The 21,016-nt window shown below is 36.0% G+C and overlaps 3 protein-coding genes across 4 annotated transcripts; all 3 read right to left on the bottom strand.

Annotated features, from left to right (window-relative positions):
• Positions 1-897: 897 nt before the first annotated feature.
• Positions 898-6,189, bottom strand: LOC109813658 (uncharacterized). Its single transcript, XM_020377885.2, has one exon. It carries the CDS (start codon positions 6,187-6,189, stop codon positions 898-900), a length of 5,292 nt encoding a protein of 1,763 aa, XP_020233474.2.
• A 4,641-nt stretch (positions 6,190-10,830) lies between these two features.
• LOC109798900 (photosystem II 5 kDa protein, chloroplastic) lies at positions 10,831-11,315 on the bottom strand. Its single transcript, XM_020359332.3, has one exon. It carries the CDS (start codon positions 11,256-11,258, stop codon positions 10,938-10,940), a length of 321 nt encoding a protein of 106 aa, XP_020214921.1. The 5' UTR covers positions 11,259-11,315; the 3' UTR covers positions 10,831-10,937.
• Positions 11,316-11,683: 368 nt separating this feature from the next.
• On the bottom strand, positions 11,684-16,966 carry LOC109798264 (uncharacterized). 2 transcript variants are annotated; one of them, XM_020358470.3, is made up of 13 exons: positions 16,751-16,961; positions 16,210-16,459; positions 15,957-16,083; positions 15,513-15,640; positions 15,347-15,416; positions 15,123-15,225; positions 14,162-14,279; positions 13,911-13,992; positions 13,681-13,742; positions 13,419-13,491; positions 13,225-13,305; positions 12,760-12,840; positions 11,684-12,082 (listed from the first exon to the last, which is right to left on the bottom strand). In XM_020358470.3, the coding sequence occupies exons 2-13, from the start codon at positions 16,410-16,412 to the stop codon at positions 11,915-11,917; spliced, it is 1,296 nt and encodes a 431-aa protein (XP_020214059.1). In that variant the 5' UTR covers positions 16,413-16,459; positions 16,751-16,961; the 3' UTR covers positions 11,684-11,914. The 2 variants fall into 2 exon arrangements, with proteins under 2 accessions (XP_020214059.1, XP_029127082.1); XM_029271249.2 differs by lacking the exons at positions 11,684-12,082; positions 13,225-13,305 and having other exon boundaries at positions 13,367-13,491; positions 16,751-16,966.
• Between the last annotated feature and the right edge of the window lie 4,050 nt (positions 16,967-21,016).

Here is a 21,016-nt window from a genome sequence, read left to right on the forward strand (position 1 = left end):
AGAAGGCTACCCTGCTTCAAAAGGAACTGGAGGCCGAGAAAATATCTTTTGGTTCCTTCAGGGAAAAGGCTCGCGACAAGCTCCTGTCCCAGCATGAGGCTGGCTTTGCCCAAGCTGCTCGGCAAGCTAGCTACTTTGGTGACTTCCCCCCTGACTTTCAACTGGATATGACGAAGGACTTCTTTCAGGGGAAGTTGGTGGACTTAAGCTCGATTCCGCCGGATCAAGAGGCCGATGCTGAGGCCCCAGAGCGGCCCGCCAGGCCGAATGAGGAGGAAACGGCTTACGAGGAGCCCGCTGCCGAGGATGATGCGAACCAGGGAGAGCCTGAGGTCGTGTCTTGAAATTTTTATTTTGTAATGCTGGGCCGATAGCGCCCCCCCCTTGCATGTACTTCTAGGCCTATTAGGGCCTTTTGAATGAAATTTAAATTCTCGCAATTTTTGGGTAATTCTGTTAAATCCGTAACCGAAAGACTTCTCGCGAAGGAAGACGTAATTATTTATTTAAGCCACGTCCTTGGCCGAGAGACTTCTCGGGAGGGAAGACTTATAATTATTTATTTAAGCCACGTCCTTGGCCGAGAGACTTCTCGGGAGGGAAGACTTGTAATTAAATTTAAGCCACATCCTTGGCCGAGAGACTTCTCGGGAGGGAAGACTTGTAATTAAATTTAAGCCACATCCTTGGCCGAGAGACTTTTCGGGAGGGAAGACTTGAAGAAATGAGTGGAGATAATTAAGAGGGAGATGTATTTTCATTGATAAGAAGGTGCCTCGTTAAAAACCTTGCTAATCAAAAACCTCTTTTCACATTTTTACAAGAGGGAAAAAGATCAGTCAAGGAAAAGAGTGCACCGCGATACAATTACATAGTTCGAGTATTACAAATTCGAATTTAACTGTAGTATGTCTTTAGGTGGGTAGAATTCCATGTTCTTGGAATAACCTTGCCGGACAGCTCTTCTAGCTTGTAGGCCCCATTGTGGAGTGCATGTCGTATCCGGAATGGTCCATCCCAATTGGCAGAGAGCTTTCCTTCAGAAGAGTTACGCCTGGCTGCCCCCGTTGCACGCCACACAAGGTCGCCCTCGTGAAAAGTTCTTGGCTTTAGATTGGAATTAAAGCGCCGAGTCATTCGCTGTTTGCATGCCTCGGCCACCACCTGTGCCTTGTCCCGCACTTCCTCGAGGACATCGAGTTCGGCTCGGAGTGCGTCGTCGTTAGATTCCTCCTGAAAGCTTTGTCGCCGGAAAGATGGTTCTCCAACCTCAACCGGGATCATCGCATCAGTGTCGTATGTGAGGCGGAAGGGTGTTTCTCTATTAGTGGATTGTGGTGTACACCGGTACGCCCAGAGAACCTCTGGCAATTCATCGGCCCACACTCCTTTTGCCGAGCCGAGTCTTCTTTTTAATTCAGTCAGGATAACCTTGTTGGCTGCTTCGGCTTGGCCGTTTGACTGAGGGTGCTCCACCGATGTAAATCTGTGCCAAATGCCAAGGTTTTCGAGGAATGAGTTGAACTTTTTGTCTGTAAATTGTAAGCCGTTATCGGAGATGATGGCATATGGGATGCCAAAACGGGTGATGATGTTCTTCCATACAAACTTTTGGACGTTAGCAGCGGAGATGCAGGCGAGCGGCTCGGCCTCAATCCACTTTATGAAGTAATCTACTGCCACGAGGAGGAACTTAACCTGTCCCTTTGCCACGGGGAACGGGCCAAGTACGTCAATGCCCCATAAGGCAAACGGCCATGGAGAGCTGATGCTGTGCAGCTCGGCGGCGGAGGCATGGATGAGGTTTCCATGTCGCTGACATTGTATGCAACGTTTGACGAACTCAGCGCAATCCCCTTTCAGAGTTGGCCAATAATAACCAGCTCGTGACACTTTTGCAGCTAGGGTACGGCCTCCGGAATGGGACCCACAGATACCTTCATGAACTTCCCGCATCACATAATCCGCCTGCGAGTTATCAATGCACTTGAGCAACGGAGTGGAGAATCCTCGCCTGTAGAGGTCGTTAGCCACTATGGAGTACCGAGCGGCCTGAGTGCGAAGCTTTTTTGCCTCCTTCGGATCGGTGGGCAACTCTTGTTGGAGGATGTAGTTCCGAATAGGAGTCATCCAGTTCGGTGTGTCAATATCGGCCGCCATGCACTCAATCGCCACACTTGGGGCAGGGATTTCCAGGTGAATGGTTGTTCTCAGCTGTCCTGGTTTTCGACTACTAGCAAGCCGAGCCAACTGATCGGCTCGTTCGTTGGTGCTCCTGGGAACGTGTCGGATTTGTACGTCAGTGAACTCCTCTTTGAGCTTCTGGAAGAGGTGGTAATACTGCAACAAATTAGCATCCTTAATTTGAAAATTGTCGTTGACCTGTTCGGCCACGATCTTTGAATCGGTACAGCATACGACCCTTGTCACACCCATCTCGGCTGCTAGTCTCATACCGGCCAGCAGTGCTTCGTACTCGGCTTGGTTATTAGATGCCCGAAAACCGAACCGGAGTGACTGTTCGACCGTGATGCCCGAAGGGCTGGCTAGAATTATTCCCGCTCCGCTTCCCTGCGCACTGGATGAGCCGTCGACATGCATTGTCCACGGCTCGTCGTGAAAACTACCTGCTGGGGTAAGCTCATTGACGAAGTCGGCCAAATGCTGTGATTTGATGGGTCCTCTCGGCTCGAACGATATGTCAAACTCTGAGAGTTCGACCGACCAGGCCATCATCCTGCCAGCGATTTCCGGTTTACGAAGAACTTTCGCAATCGGGCAGTCGGTTCGGACAACCACCCTATGACTCTGGAAGTATTGCCTGAGCCTGCGAGCCGTGTAGACGAGCGCTAGAGCTACCTTTTCAATTAACTGGTAACGCTTCTCGGCTTCTTGCAGTGTTCGACTGGTGAAGTATATCGGCCTTTGATCCCTCTGTTCCTGTATTAAAACAGCACTGACTGAATGTCCTGACACGGCAAGGTAAATGACCATGTCGGAGCCGGCAGTAGGTTTGGACAGTATGGGAGGTGAACTAAGGCGATGCTTAAACTGTTGGAACGCTTCTTCACATTCATGAGTCCATGTAAATTGCTTTGCTTTCTTCAGCAGGGCGAGGATAGGTTGAGATATCTCGGCAAGCCGGGGAAGGAACCGTGAAAGCGAAGTTAGCCGCCCTGCCAACTTTTGTCCATCTTTGAGAGTGGTGGGGCTCTTCATCTCCAGTATGGCTTGGCATTTGTCTGGGTTTGCCTCGATGCCCCGGCTAGACAACATGAATCCCAAGAATTTTCCACCTAATACACCGAACACACATTTTTCGAGGTTCAGCCTCATTTGGTGTTGTCTGAGCGCTTGGAATACCTCGGCCAGGTGGCGTACATGGGCAGAAACTTCATCAGATTTGACGACCATGTCATCAACATACACTTCGAGGCACTGACCAATCTGACTCTGGAAAATTTTATTCATCAGACGCTGGTATGTGGCACCGGCGTTCTTCAGACCGAACGGCATTACACGGTAGCAATAGTTGGCTGTCTCGGTGATGAATGCTGTTTTGTCTTCATCGTGAGGGTGCATGCGAATTTGGTTATACCCCGAATACGCGTCTAAGAAGGATAGGAAACGGTGGCCAGACGCCCCATCTACGAGACGATCAATATTGGGCAACGGGTAGGCGTCTTTCGGGCAAGCTTTATTCAAGTTTGTGTAATCGGTACACATACGCCATTTCCCGTTCGGCTTTCGGACCATGACCACATTAGCCAACCACGTCGTGTAGTGGATCTCCCGTATAAACTGTGCTTCTAATAATTTGGCTACCTCAGCATCGATTGTCGCCTTCTTCTCCTCTCCAGTCTTCCGACGCCGCTGGGCGATCGGCCTTGCCTCCCTACTAATTGAGAGCTTATGGCACAAAAACTCTGGATCGATACCCGGCATATCGGAGGGGTGCCATGCAAATAGATCTCGGTTATCAAGTATTACCTGTCCGATGGCTGCTTTCTCTTGTTCCGTCAGAACAGTTCCCAAATAAGTCAGTTGGGTATCAAGGGTTCCAACTTGGAGTGGTTGCCTTTCTTCAATAGGCTCGACCCTTTCGTCATGCCCGATTCGGGGGTCGAGGTCTATGGAGGACTGTTGGGTTACCGAGTGGACTTTCTGTGGCTCTTTGATCGTTTCGTCTTGCACTTTCGGTAGCCGCAAGCTGGCAAAGTAGCATTCGCGTGCGGTTTTTTGATCGGCGTGTACCGTGATAACCCGTCCTGACTGTGCCGGAAACTTCATAGCTAAATGAGGAGTAGACACAATTGCTCCGAGCCGATTCAAGGATGGCCGACCGAGCAGAATGTTATAGGAGGTGCTCGCATGAACAACCATGTATTTAACCGAGATGTCTCGGTATTCCGCCCCTTCGTACCCAAATCGTGTTGATAACTTGATATATCCTTTTGTTTTGACTCGTTCACCAGAAAATCCCACCAAAGGTTCATCGTAAGGGACCAGTTCGGACTCTGGAATTCCCAACTGCTTGAACGTATTCCAATATAGTATGTCCGCTGAACTTCCTTGGTCAACCAATGTCTTACGGACGATGCAATTGTGAATTTCAACGCTGATCACCATCGGATCGTCCTGATCTGGGTCGATTCCCTTGAAGTCGGCCTCGGTGAAGGTAATGGTTGGCAGACGGCAACGATTTGTTTCCACGGCATGCACATGTCGGACAGCTCGCAGGTGTCTTCGTTGTGCCGACGAAGATGAGCCCCCGCCAGCAAAACCGCCAGCAATGGTGTTAATAACTCGTCGTGGCTGTGTTGCTTGCTGTTCTTCATGCCTATCCCGTGACCGACTGCGCTCTCTATACGAGCGCGTTTCTGCTCTGCGGTGTTCGGAATGGTCACGTCTCTGTGATTGTTCGCCGTGTCGGGGCCGGTCGGGACGGTTCACAAAACCTTGCAACTGTCCTTGCTTGATCAAATCTTCAATTTTGTCTTTCAAGGCTGAACATTCGTCAGTTGAATGCCCACGATTGCGGTGAAATCTGCAGGATTTGGTTGTGTCGGCTCGGGGAGGGGTCGATGCTCTCTTCGGGATAGTCAGCACTTCTGAAGCCAATGCTTGTTCTAGTACTGCTGACCGGCTGGTGTTCAGTGGTGTGTACTGTGTATACTTCGGACCACGGGGTGGCCGCTCGCGGGGTACGAGTTCTTTTGGACGACCGCGAAAATTGTTTTCTATTGGCTTTTCTGTCTTGCTCACCACTTCTGCTCTGGCCTGGTTGCGAAACTCGGCTAGTTCTTCCATCTGCATATACTTGTCGGCCCTGCGCCGAAGGTCATCCATGTTTGCCGGTGGCTTTTTACAAATACTGTTGGCAAAGGGACCCGGCTTCAACGCGGTGGTTAGATGGTGTAAGGCGACGGCTGGGTTGAGGTCCCTGATCTCTAATGCCGCCTTGTTGAATCGGCTCATGAACGCCCGGAGAGACTCCTTTTTCTCCTGGCGGATGCTGACTAGTGATAGAGAAGTCAACTGGTGTGGTCGGCTTGTAGCGAACTGGATGGTAAACTGAGAGGCTAAGGTGTCGAATGAGTCGATCGAATTGGTCGGGAGCCGAGTGAACCAGCTCAACGCTCGTCCTTTTAGCGACGTCGGGAAAATTCGGCACAGGGCGGCGTCATCAGTGGTGCTTAATGTGACCTGAGTCAAGAACACGTCAACATGTTCATCTGGATCGGTGGTTCCGTCGTACTTGTCGAGAGACAAGGACTTCCAATTGTCAAGGAGGGCGGACTGCATGATATTGGGTGTAAAGGGATGTCGGTGTGATCCTGCCGGCATGGGCTGTATTGGTCGGCTAGCCGAGGCGTGGGCGGCAGGGGCAACAGAAGTATAAGGGACCGAGGTGTGCTGGCCATGCGAATGGAACGACCCTTGAGTGTGGGTTGTCTTGGAGGGCTTCCATGTAGGATCGTGGTATTGGTTCTTGAGGGTGGCATTTTCCGCCCGTAGCGCAGCCATTTCGGCCGCATCTCTCTCCCGCTGTTGCTTCATAGCGGCCATCTCCTCTTTCATCTGTCGCATCATACTGTTCAAGTTTGTCTCTTCCGTTGTCTCGGCTCCTAACTGATGCTCGTCCTCGGACTGGTGTTCTTCAACGTTATTCTTTCTCGTCTTCACCATTCTTTCAATAATAATCTCGGAATAGCTCTCGGTTCGGCCCCACGGTGGGCGCCAAAATGTACCTGTCTAAGGGCACACTCCTTTTCTTCTGGGTGAAAGGGGACCGAATAAGAGCTCCAACGATATCTCCAAGGGATGGGGGAGGTACCTGCAAAGGGTACTCCGACGCTCAAGTCAGTATATGCACGAATATCTAGGGTAAAAATGAACAGTGACATACCTCGTTATGTGTGACCTATTTATAGTGCCTGACGTGGGCCTGAGCATTGTGGGCTTTTTCAGGTGTTTACTAAATTAGGTAATACGATGTTAATTACTTACTTACTAACTTAACCATGCGCTTACCTGCTAATCATGATTAATAACCGCTCTTCACCTATCGGTACGGTATTTTGCCGATCCGATAGGTAAAGGAATGGGGCGCTATTATTAATCGGGTTGATCAACGGTTGTCTAACTATCCTGCCCTACGGGGGACTCTCCGGCTCGGTCTTATGCCGAGCCGTTAGTAACATTCGTCCCGGACGTTGGCTGGACCGATGTTTCCGACATCATGGCGTAGGTGTCTGACAGAACGGCACGTGTTGGTCAACGTGACCGATAGGGACCTTCCGGTACAGATTCAATGTCCAAGTATAATTTTTTTAAAAAGGTTATTTTTGTTATTTTATTTAAAAAGAATACGATGCACTGTCAATAAATTCTACCCATTTTTCAAATAAAGGTACGATACTTTGAAATAAAAGAAACATTGACATGCAATAAAATTAAAATTGAAATATGGAATTAACTTAGGTGCACTCGTCTATTGGGCGTTCTTAAAAGAATTTTAAGTGGACCAAAGATTAAAAAAAAATACTAAAAATATAAAACTTTACACAAAACAACTACTCTCTTAATGCTAACGTAAAGAGATTTATGACCAACAGAAAATCAAAAAAAAAAAATTGAGAACATATCTTATTTCTAGCATTCACAAATTTCGACCACTATACTATACCATTAAGATTTTCATTATCTTTTCTTAATCCTCCTTCAGGCGTGCATAGGTACATATTTTCTTCATCATCTTCCAGATAATTTTTTTTGAGTCTTAGGAATACTTTTTTCTTTTTATAGAATATGTCGCGAATTGGCTGGGTTAATATAAATAAGAATGATTACAGATATTCTTATTATTATTATTATTATTATTATTATTATTATTATTATTATTATTATTATTATAATAGTGCGTCTACCTGTGCATTACACGGTGATATATGTATGTTTGTTATACATATAAAAATGTAATTATAAATATTTAAATCAAAATTAATATAAACTTTACATTTTCGTACACAATTATATTTAATATATTTGAAAATGTTTAGGACAATATAATTAAATTTAGCAATAAACAATAATAAAATTAGAGAGAAATTTATCATTCAAATGTTATAAAAATTTAAACTCCTGTGAAATAACAATGTTTTCTATGTAAACTCAACGATCTAATTAAAAAAAAAACTCAATAATTTATTGTGCAAGCAAATATGAATAGAATAATATAACAAAATAGTAATTTAACCCATAATTATTTAAACTTCAAACAGACCATAATTTAAAGATTATGAAACACCTACATTACAAAATCCATGTTTATTATATACTTACAGAATGGACCTTCGGATGATAGAGAATGAAGAACATGTTTTTAAGTCTTAGGGGGGTGTATTGGTTTAGGATTTCGTAGGATTTTAAAAGACTTTTTTTGAGTAAAAAAATCCATTGGTATTCAATCAGGATTTTATGTCACTTAAAAATAATTCAGTGGTATTCAATCAGGATTTTCAAGATTTTTTAAAGAGTCCATTAAAATCCATTGGTATTCATTTGAGATTTTTTACAACTTAAAAACAATCCATTGGTATTCAAAAATATAAGGATTTTAAAGGATTGTTGTGTGAGAGGGATTTTGAAGGACTTTCTAGTGTTATCTATAAATACCAAATTCATAAAACAATCCCATCCAAACCCATCGGATTTCGAAGGATTGTTTGAAGTGACTTTTCAAGTGAGTTTTTTTATCTTTTTTTTCTATGCTCCTGTCTTCTCCATTTTTTCTTTGCTAATAATATTGTACTATTGTTCATTGCTCATATATAATATTGTAATATTGTTCTCATCTCATTCTCCTATTTTGTGAAACTCTGATATATAAATGATAGTGTCATTGATTTGTTCTATTTTTCTGTTCGTTCTCTTTAATTGACTTGCTTTATTTTATTCTATGTAGTTGAATTTGTTCCTTTATATAACACAAAAAAATGCTTAAAATTTTAACTTTTAAGTGGTAATTTTTTTTATAACACACATCAAGAAAAGAAAAAAGTGAAAGATGAAATTGATATTATAATCTCTACAATATATATATATATATATATATATATATAAGATGAATTTGTTAGGGTTTCTGTGAGTAAAATGAGATGAAAATTGATCTTAATTGGGGGAAGAACCCTCTTAGCATAAAAATTGCGATTTATCTTCTTCCCTTAAGTTTGTTACTCTTATTCTCCTCCTTTTATGACTCAACAATTATTTTATTTTTTTTACTATGAATTTTTCTTTTTCTTTTTATATTGTGAAATTAGGACTTTTTTATATTTTAAAAGAGAAAATTAACATAAAACGTTGCAGTATCTAATTTTTTAGGGTTTAGAATTTATGTCTTCATTAGCTTATTTTTTAAAAGAGGAAATATTGTTAAAATATTTGTTAGAATAATTTATATTTATAAATATCGTTAAAAATTATCATATAATATATAACTAAAATAATATATATATATATATATATATATATATATATTCCTTATATCTAAATGCTTATTCTTTAAATAATAATAATAATAATTATTATTATTATTATTATTATACTAATATTATATATATTGCATATGTAATTAGGTAACTATTTTTTTGGTGGATTGTGGATTTCCTAATCGACGCCATTTTTTAGCTCCATTTCGAGGTGTAAGGTATCATCTACAAGATTTTGCAGGTCAGGGTATAATCACCCTGAAAATGAGAAAGAATTGTTCAATCTTTGTCATGCGTCTTTAAGGAATGTGATCGAGAAAATATTTGGTATTTTTAAATCAAGGTTCACAATTTTTAAGTCAGCATCTCCATTTTTATTTAAGACACGAGTAGAACTTGTGTTAGTATGTGTAACACTACATAATTTTCTACGTAAAGAATGTCGTTCTGATGAATTTCTAATTGAAGTGGTGGATGAACCTTCATCTTCAACGTTACCAATTAATGAAGATCATACTTTTGAACCTATTATTCAAATCCAGGAACAAGAGCGAAAATACGCTAATGCTTGGAGGACTAGTATAGATATGAATATGTGAGTGAATGCTATTTAAGAGGACAAGATATTATGGAGAATTATTATTATTATTATTATTATTAATTCTCTAGACATTATTTTTTTTATTATTTTTGTCTTTGACTCTTTAAATTTGAATGTATGAATTTTTTTTTGAAATCTTATCAAATGTCAAAAATCCATGAAAATACTACAAAATCCAACAGAATCCATTAAAATCCTGATTTAAAAGTCTTGCAGAATCCATTAAAATCCTGATTTTAAGTCTTGTAGAATCCTGCAAAATCTTAAAAGTCATGAAAATCCTGCAAAATCTTTTAAAATCCGTAGGATTTTTTTTAACTAAAAAAGTCCTTTAAAATCCTAATCCAATACACCCCCCTTAGTTTTTTTAATTAATAAGTTCTTACCAACATGCAACAACCGTTCGTTATTTCTTCTTTTGTCATCTTTTGAGGAAACATTAATATATATATATATATATATATATATATATATATATATATGTGTGTGTGTGTGAAATTCATCATTTTTTAGAAAAAATTTATTCAGTAAAAACATTTATCTTTTTTAATTTTTTTTAATTTATCATATTTCTAGTTGTTTTCTAATTCTTTTTTATCATGGCTTTAATTCAGTTACTTATCCCTATATGTAAAGGTAAGTCTTTTAATTAACTCTTCTACTCAATAATTGTAAGACCTGTTCTAAAATACGAAAAATTGGTTTAGTATTTTCATGTTTGATTTCTCTTTATTTTAAAATATTGTTAAGTCAGCAGAAATCGTCCATTAAAAATATAAGGAAACGAAGTAGTAAGGAATTTGGATAGTGTGACATCTTAAATTTTATCCTTATGGTGGTTATACACCAAACAAACAAAAATCTAGGGGTAATGCGTGTTCTTTTAAAAATAAATAAATAAAGGGTTGTCAGGATAAACTTTCCTTCAAACATGTTATTTCTGAAACATCTGTTTTGATTTATTATGTAGTTCTCTTGAGTAGGCTGTGAGAGTAGTATAATACTAATCTACTTGTCAGTTGGTTGAAGTTGAATTAAAGAATGCATCCAAATAGTTTTTGATCCCAATGGCTTCTAGGTAAACCTACTAAAGGTTGTTTCCTTTCATCTTTGTATAGTGCAAATCTAATATCTTCCTTCCCTTCTCAAGAAGATTAATAACAGCACATTCAACTTCAAAAGCTCTAAACTAAAAGGGGATAAAGAAAAGAAACAGAATCAGACAAAAGACACAAGGAAGGAAAAGTAGATTGTTTCATGAACAAATAGTACACAGAGTCAAATGATCGTCATATGAAATGGAAAACATTACATCCCCATTGTTCTTTTGGTAGACATAGCCCTCACTTGTGACAAATCCTGGCTGTTGGCATAGTGACACAAACAGGGGAATAGAGTTTCCTAGCTTCAGGGGTGCCACGTTTGGGCTCATCTGCCACAGCCATCCCAGCAACAGAGCAAACAGCTGCAGCAGCAGCAGCAAACATCATGTTCCTCCTTCCATTGCTTCCTTCTTTCTCATTCTCATAACTCATCTTCACCTTTTCTCCTTCAACTGATTTGGCAGAATTTGCCACCACCAGCCTCCTCTGCGACGCCACCGGAGACCGGTGGCCGATGGTTGAGGTGCCAAGGAATGATGCTGTCATGGTGATTGATGCCATTGCTGCTATGTGATCTCAGTTCTGAACAAGCCCCCGAATGTTACAAGTAGTTAAGTTTGATAAAAGAATATATGCAATGTAATTCACAAACAAGGAACTGGTTGGACCCCCCACTATCTTATCCGGTTTATGAAATGACCAATAAATTATTGCCACGTAGAATAAGTGATCCACTGGAACTAGTGGTCATTGGGTGTATAATGTGTTATATGAATAGCTGCCAAGGAAAAAATATCTATCTCGTTTAAAATTTCTTTCAATTTCTACTTTTCTATTTTTCGTGTAGGGTTTGGGCTTATCTAATACAGAGTTATGTGAGCCACCCAACAATCTTGTTAGCAGTGTTTTTCTTCTTCTTTTTTTTTTTTTGTCAATATTCTATATTATAGTTTTAACATCCATTACAAGATTCCGTGGCCCAAACATGAGTGAAAGCAAACGCAACATAGAATTTCAATCCACTATTTTATGCTCCTGGCTTCTACATCGAATGGATTACATTCAAAATCAATTGCTTACAAAAAATAGCTTATGCATTTATGTTGTATTAATATGAGCTGTTACATGAGACCTATCACTTCATTTTACAAATAAAAATAAATAAACAAATAAAAGAGGCAATGACTACAGCTTGGTTTTGCAGGGCACACGTGAAGCTAAGCACAGATGGTTACTGCTTCTTCCCTTTTTCTGTATGAAGGAGGCAATAAATTGTGTATGTTAGCAAAAAGATCTCCACGGCCGGGTGGTGGTTCCGCAACAGGCGAATCCAATACTGAGTCGGGAATTGCTACAAGGGTTTCTTCAAAAAATGATTCGATTGTCTGCAAGATGCAAGAATCCAGTTATCATTTAAATCAATTAATATAGCAACTGAAAGTGGTAAATGGATAGATTATAGTAAACAAATTATGTAACACAAAAGCTTGACCTAAATACTTCAAATAACGAGGGAATGAAAGAACTAGCTATCTTAGTACATGTAAATGTACGTCCCTAATTTCCACGACAGAATAGAAGAATACATTATCCCAATAAACACTCTTCTTTTGGCGTCATCCTCACTCTCCACAGTAGTCATTAATTCCATGGATAATCTCTGCCTCATCTTTCCTCCCAGTTTATTTCCACAACTTTGCTTCGGTGCAATCTATCCTATCTATAATCTAATAATGTAGCTGGTATCAAATAAGGATCCTTAATGAGTCTTTCATATTAAAAACATTATTTTCAAATTTCTAGAGAAATAGAGACAACTCCATGTAAGCTATAGGGCAAAAGGGTTCAGCTAAAAAAAGATAGATGGATGTTGACATATATATGATAATAATATATGCCAGATCACCATGCCATGAACCATTGCACCTTAGCATCCATGAGATAGAAATCATGGAAAAGAACGGTAAATATAAAAGACTACATGTATAAGCTTTTCTTGATATCGATGATTAAAATAATTGTAAATCCCGTAGTCTGTTGATAGTTTAGTCTCTAATCTTACCGTGCAATTTCTGAAAGCAGCATCAGCTTTGCGCTTCCAAAGTCCATTCCCAGGTTCCGAATGGAAAAGATGGAGTAAAGGCTGCAGCAACAAAACAGACAATTGATGTATAATAGCAGCAAATTGGAGGTAGAAATTTGAATGCCATTAATAGATATATAATTTGCTTAATGCAAATGAAAGGGAGGAGGTGGGACAAAAAACCTCCAATCTTTTAAAATAAAATAGGAATCCATTAATAGAGTTCATGCATTAGACTGCAAGGAATCAAACAAGTATGTTCGCTTTATAAATACCCAAAAATACTGAAAATGTGTCTACCATACTAGTAAAACAGCTTAAAGATACATCTACATAAAAGAATATGGCTTTATATATCATCTATTCAATACTACATAGAAATTTACAGCAAATGGTATGAAGAAATTAGAAAATCAACAAACAGACGGTTATATTTATCACCACCTTCACAATATCCCGCACAGTTGGCTTATGTCCATATTTTCCCAACTCCGAGTCCCCATAGGCTAGATATTTTTCAAGGACCTTAATTAAATGAGAAATTAATAAGTAAAACCAAAAATGATAGAGTAATGTGAAAGTTTACTCAGAATTGGTGCAGATGAATCCATGGAAAGCCAAATATTATGTAAATGAACCTGACGACGTGTAAGACCACACCTTGGTGTACCATAAATTGTAGCATCAACATGTCCCAAAATATGCCAAGGGCTGTTAAGATTATCAACGATGGTTACCCAAACTACCACATCAATTTATACAAACAACAAGCATGGTTATAAATATACAATTTCAATGTCCCCATCTAACACCATAAGCTTTTAGGATATTTTTTCAGAAAAGCAGAATCCTGATACGTCAAACAGGCAAAAGGTGGAAACTATTGTATTTGAAACTTACTTGTTGTATGCTGCACGTCCAACCATAACACCATGAGCCCCAGCTTCTCGAGCTGCACTGACCTACAATCAAAATCCGCACATACACCAGCAAAAATAGAAATATCAGGAGTCAGGACAATATGTAGTGATTATGAGGAGAACAGCTTTAGACCTGGAAAATTCCTAGAAATTCATATGAATATTATGATTCAATACACAAAAAAAAAGATTATAATGACAACAGGTCACCTCATCAACACTAGTAATACCACCATTGATTGTAAATGTTAGGTCAGGAAAGTCACGTAAGAGGCCATAGAAGTATTCATACCTGCATTAAAAAAAAAAAAATATATATATATATATATATATATATATATATAAATTAAAAAAATTAAAATAAAATAAATTAAAAAAAAGACAGAGAGAGAGAGAGATGACATGTAACATGCTAGTGTATATATAATGTGGCTACAAAATCAAATTTTACTAGCACATACTTTAACGGAGGAATACTCCTATTTTCAGCAGGGCTAATGCCATTGAGTAGTGCCTTCCTTGAGTGAATTATGAAATGCTTAGTGGGTGATAGAGAAGAAACCTGGTATATAAAATCACCTGACAGACAATAGAAAGTTCAATATGTAACCCTAAAAACCATGGCACAAGTATTTTATAGAAGAAGTTATAACCTCAGATCTAAACCACATCAATGGCAACATATGATGTACAACAGAGATCCATTATACTTTAGGACCAATGAAACGCAAAATACTAGATGAATCCCTAGTAACAAGAGGTATAAAAAGTGCAAATTGCTACTTCTGTTGAGTTAACAAGGAATGATTTGATTCTGGCATAAATGAAAACATAAATTCATAACTTCATTTTACTACTGATCTTCTCAAAGGCGATATCTTACCAGACAAATAAACTGCAACTGCAAGCCTAATAAGTAGTAGCTGAAACAAAAAGGGTGATCCCAAAAATTCCCATCAAAATTATTTTTATGTTTGACTCTGTATCTTTCTACAAGCAAACCATATGTTATTTGTTTTCAGTGATTGTTACAAACCAAATTCAGAGCCCTGTTCCCATTGTTTCTATAGCAATCAAGATATCATACATGAAGATTCCTGGCTCCTATCAGCATGTCACGATTTGGCTCCCATTAATTAAAGTAGTAATTTCAAGTTAGTGGCAACAAGCAACCAGGGATTTTGAAATAATAAGCACCCACTGGTATGCATGTAATATACCCAGTCATTGAAAGTTAAAAACCCCTTCAGTGCATTCTTAATGCAAGACACTGTTTAAGATCAGTTATAAGAACTTGTAAAATAATTTATATACTAACATATACATGGTGCATTGTAATACCATTTTGCAATTTTTATGAAAAGAAGCAGATAAAACCCATTCATTGAAAATAGACAAAGAATGTAGACAGAAGAACCGTACACAGCTCATGGTAAGAATCATGATCATCCACACCAATTCGACATTTGACACTGACAGGTACATTTGTGCTGGCAGCAATTGCTGACATGGCCTCAGCAACAAACTTTCCTTGTATACATTAGATTCATATCAATTTGCATTGACAAAGAAAAATTATACATTTAATGATTTAATTTGTTTGCATGTTGTCATATTTAATTAAGGATCAAGGATGGTTTTCTGACCTTGGGGTTAAGCATAAGGCTCACACCAAAACACCCATGCCCGGCAACTTTTGGACTAGGGCATCCACAGCTGATATAAATTTTGAGAGAAAAAAAATATTTACATCAAAGACCAATAGTAGGACAATAAAACTTTAAGGTTTAAGATGATAGGAAATATACAAACTTTAAGTTGATCTCGTCATAGCAATAAGTATTAGCAAGTTCAGTTGCTTTAGCCAAACTTTCTATATTACTCCCTCCAATTTGAAGCACAATGGGATGTTGGTCTGGAGAATATGCCAAGAATCTGTCCTGAGCAAAATAGACAAAATAAAAGAATAAACAGCTTTTCAATACCAATTTATCCAGAAACTATGATGTCAAAACCAAAGTATTACTTTGAGCTCTTTTGCACATATGCCCACAAAGATACGATAAACAATTGGTTTTAAATGAAAACCAATATTTACAATGTATGTTATTTACCACAGAAAACACAAAGAATGTTGCAAAACAGCAATCAATACCTTAGTTATTCACACAAGCGAAACCCTTTTAGCTCCATGGTAATGGTAACTAGTTATTTCTTATTTTCTGTTAACAAGCAAACTTATATATCTAAATTTACCAGATTGTCCTTCTGATGAACAATTGTTTCAGCTGCAAGCATCTCAGTGTACAGCCAAGAATGTTTTGATATGAGGCGTGCTAGAGTCCTATAGTGATGGTCTGTCCAGTCCATCATTGGAGCAACACTGAAACTCAACCAACAAAATACCAAACCAGTTTGACAAAATCAGTATAAATTATAGCACACGCAGATGAGAACCAGGCACCAAAACCAATAAAGCAATGCAGAGATATCATTACCAAGCACCCACCTAAACCAAGGAGGAAAATAGTATCTGCCAACCACCCCAGGTTTCTCATGCAATTGTTCTTTCTGGGCATGAATGGAAAATAACCTAGAGCTGCATTTGTTCCTACGCGATATACCTATCGTGAATCTGCAATTGTTTTTAACTAAATTATAACTTATGGGAGCAAATGAAACGGCCAGGGAATATCCTGCAAGCTTCGTCATCTCATCCCTTCTAGCAAACCATGGTCTGCTCTCTCAGCTACTTCTACCTATCCATCAAAAGAAACAAAACTTTGACACAGTGACACTGATACACACCATACGTATGTCAATGTATGAGACAAATAATGAGGCATGCTAATTTCTCGCCTAAGTAAACCAAACTAATAATAAACTTATTTAACTTGAAGGGTAAATATTGTGAAGTTGGGAAATCCTTAAAATGGGAGCAAATAACTATTGTTGGGAGAGCAAGAGAAGACTAATTTGAGAGGCATTTTATCGAATAGAATATGTGCAGAGTCAGAATATGACATTGCCGTATAGAAAGTAACATTTACGTGAAGGAAAGAAATTTATGATGCTGGTGCCGGATTTGACAACGGGTCGTGGATGTTGGTTTGCAGCTTATCCAGATTCCAGACAAGTAATGGAAACCAAACCAACGTACTCTGTTTGGCTACTTATGAACTTGTGTTAACCAGCTTTTCTACATCTGAAGGAAGCTTGTAGATAAGAGATTTGGCTGCTTTATTACATTTGTGTTTGGGTTTGAATCTCTTGAAAAAAAATTATTAAGCTTTTAAACTAAAAAAAAATTGTAATTAAGGAGAGTGTGTTGGTATAGGATTTCATAAGATTTAAAAAAAAAAATTAGTAAAAAACTTGTTGATATTTGATTAGAATTTTATGTCACTTAAAAATAATCTAGTACTACTCAATTTAGATTTTCAAGATTTTTTAAAGAGTCCATTAAAATTCATTGATATTTATTTGAGACTTTTTACAACTTAAAAATAATCAATTAGTATTCAAAAATATAAGGATTTTAAATGATTGTTATATTAAAAGGATTTTGAAAGACTTTTTAGTGGTATCTATACTAAATTCATAAAATAATCTCATCCAAATTCATCAGATTTTGAAAGATTGTTTGAAGTAATTTTTTAAGTGCTTTCTTTTTTTCGTTCCTGGAGTATCCACCGTCGATAGCAGTGACTAATCTCCTCGCTACGTTTGAGGCACCTGGCCCCAAGATTTAACGCGGCTGCATACACAAGGCACGATTCGAACCTCTGACCTTGCTTAAGCGTGGATCAACCCCTACTGCTGAACTACACGCTTGAGGTTACTTTTCAAGTGCTTTATGAATTTTCAAGTGAGTTTTTTATTATTTTTTTATTCTCATGTTTTCTCTATTTTTTTCTCTTGCTAATAATATATATAATATTGTACTATTGTTCTCATTCCATTCTCCTATTTGGTGAAACTTCTATATGTAAATCTTGATTAAAAGTTTTGCAGAATCCTACAAAATCTTAAAAATCATGAAAATCTTGCAAAATCTTTTAAAATTCATAAGACTTTTTTATCTCATTAAAATATTGATTGAAAGTTTTGCAGAATCTTACAAAATCTTAAAAGTCATGAAAATCCTGCAAGATCTTTTAAAATCTATAAAACTTTTTTTAACTAAAAAATCATTTAAAATTCTAATTCAATACACTTCCCTAAATTTTAATTATTTTATATTTAAAATTTTAACTTTTATGATTAAAAGTTAATTTATCGTTTGTAAAATTTGAAAAAATAATTTTATATTTAGACAACCGCATCGTATAATTATTTAATGTGACCTCTTTCATGTATTGTGTTTTAATTCTTATTTATAAAAATATGATAAATGATGACATAATATAATATCTTAACGTGTGTTGTAATTCAGGTATATTATGAAAGGCTTACGATTATACATAAAAAAAATTATAATAACTCTATTAAAAAGTACAAGTATTTCTAATGCGGTTTAGCTTAATTTTTAACTTATCATCTAAACTAAATAGAAAATTTTAGAGTTTAAATGTATTGTGAAAATCTGAAATCAACCCAATTTGATTTGGATTTTGCAATTTAAAAAACTTGTTATTCAAAAAATAAATAAATATAAAATATGTAATATTATTTTGTTTATTTAAAAATTTTATGTCAAAAATTAAATTAAAAATATAAAAATAGTTTAAACTTTTAACATTGTCTATTTGGCATCATGTTTTTATCTTATTATTTTGGTGATTTTTTTTAATATAATTGTAATTATCATATTAAATATTGTTTCTCACGTATATAATTAGTCACTTGAAAAATCATTTTCCAATGTTATAAATGATTTTTTTATTTTTAAAATAAATTTTAACCCGTAAGTTGCGGTTCGATTGATTTAGATTGATTTTACATTTTCAATTTGCAAATCGAACTATACAACTAAAATACACAAAATTGATAATTTTTTATTTTTCAATTGAGATGATTAGGTTTTGAACACTTGTATTAAAAAGTGCTATGCATAACATCAACTTAGGACATGGTAATTTAACCCATACTATAACATACATGCATGATCCTTCATCACAAATTTCCTAAATGTCTATATTATCAAGTGATTCAAGTGTTGATTGTAAGAAAACACTAAAAAAAAAAATTACTCATATCACCAACATTTTATTAAATCAAAGATTTATATGAACAAAATGCATAACATTTATCTAACCCTAATTATAATGAAAATAGAAAATTATAATAGAATTACAATTAAGAAGACGTAACGGTGAGTGAAATTGAAATAATTGAAGGTTCAAATCCATATTTTAATGGTTAAGTTTTTAGTGTGAAATGCAAATAAAAAAATCTTAAAATTAGAACAAGTAACGAGATAAGTCATTTTTTAACACATTCAACTTTTCATGTGTCTTGTAAAAGTCGAGATAAATCACTACCAACAAGTTTGTTGAGTAAGAAATATTTTAGAAGCTAGACATTAATCTAATGCCTTATAAGCTAGTCTAATGTCTTGAACATTGGATACCCAATAAAACTAATGTGACTTTGTGTCTTATCCAACATCTTAACATCTTACATATTGTGTTTCTAATCGATTTCACTAATCCTAATGAATTTTTATGTGACTTTGCATCTCATCCAACATCTTCCTACATCTTCACATCTCACATGTTGTGCTTTCAACAAATCCCACTAATCATAATGTGTAAGCATACACAAACCCAACATCTCATGCTAGACAATTAAGGACAACTATTTTACAATGGTGCTAACTTTGGTGTTACTAACTTTTTACATGTGTATTACTTTATTAAAAAAAAAACAATATCTTAGTTACTAACTTTTTGTAAGTGTGTTACTTAAATAAAACAATAAAAACATCCCTTATTTGCAACTAAACTAAAATCAAACTATTTTATGTTTTGACTACAAACTTTTATTCTTTTTATTTTTATTTCTGATGAAATCATGCATGTAAATTTATCACTAGTAGACAAGAAAATGTCGAAAATAGAAGGTTACAATCATGTGAGTGAGGAAGTGAATATCTCCCTTAAGCTAGGTTGTATGTAACAAACAATTTTTATATACTTTATTATATAATAAAACATCTCCTTCCCTTTTATTTTCGTCCAAAATTTGTCAAAACATAAAAATTGGAATAAGCCATAGTTATTGCTCCTATTTATTTGATTGCATGTAGTAAATTAGGGAAAAATGTTATTTGACACAAATAGTTTAAAATGTTATTTGAATTTATAATTTGTATGATGTCTGTTTGATATCTTTTACTATTATTAAAATATTTATTTAATAGACATATTTGCTTTAGAAGATCTTTTGACATTAAGGATGAAATTCACCCGTTGAACCTCTATTGTCAATTCAATAAATAAGTCCCGAGTATTGAATTCTGATTAACTATTAAGTGAATAATAATTTTTAGTCAAAAGATTTTCAACATGTTATTAACTTATTGTTTAACAATTTTAGGGGTGTTATCTCCAACTATCATTTTATGTATAAAAAAAAAATGTCACTCATATTCATTTTTTCCTTTTATTTTTAAAGCAATAATTAAATTTTATTGTCCACTTCTATTCACCCATTTTCTTTCACACATTTTTACTTAAACTAACCAAATTTAAATATATTGTTTTCTTTACTATCGATTATTGATATGAAATATCTAATGACCACTTTTGATAAAAAATTTGGTTGGACAAATTTAGTGAATTTTTTCCTGTAACTATTTTTTAAAATCATGTTTTTTTTCATACAATTTAAATAAACTATATTATTATAAAAAAAATATAGCTACACTTGTACCAATTATTTGTTGGGTATACAAAACCTAAACATAAATGATGAAAAAAAAATAAAAGACTTAAATATATTTTTAGTCTTTTAAATTTAGGGTAAATTTATGTTTAGTTTCTAAAATTTAAGATTATTATTTTTAGTTTATGTAATTTTTAAAAAATTTATTTTAGTGTCCCAAGTTACCAACAACATATATGAAAAATTGAGATAATTATATATTATCAATGAACATGATATTTTCATAAATATTAATAAAAATATTAATAGATAATTTTATGTGATGATATTTAATAAATTTTCTATAAAATTTTAAGTATAAGAATGAAAATAAGATTTATTTAAATTATAAAATTTAAAAATAAAAAAAATAAATTTATATAAAATTTGAAAAACTAAAAATATATTTAAAGTAAAATAAAAATTATCAAGCAGTGGGAGAACTTAAA

This window comes from Cajanus cajan, chromosome 8 (genome assembly GCF_000230855.2).
Source record: "Cajanus cajan strain Asha chromosome 8, NIPB_CcT2T_4, whole genome shotgun sequence".
Lineage (NCBI taxonomy): Eukaryota > Viridiplantae > Streptophyta > Magnoliopsida > Fabales > Fabaceae > Cajanus > Cajanus cajan.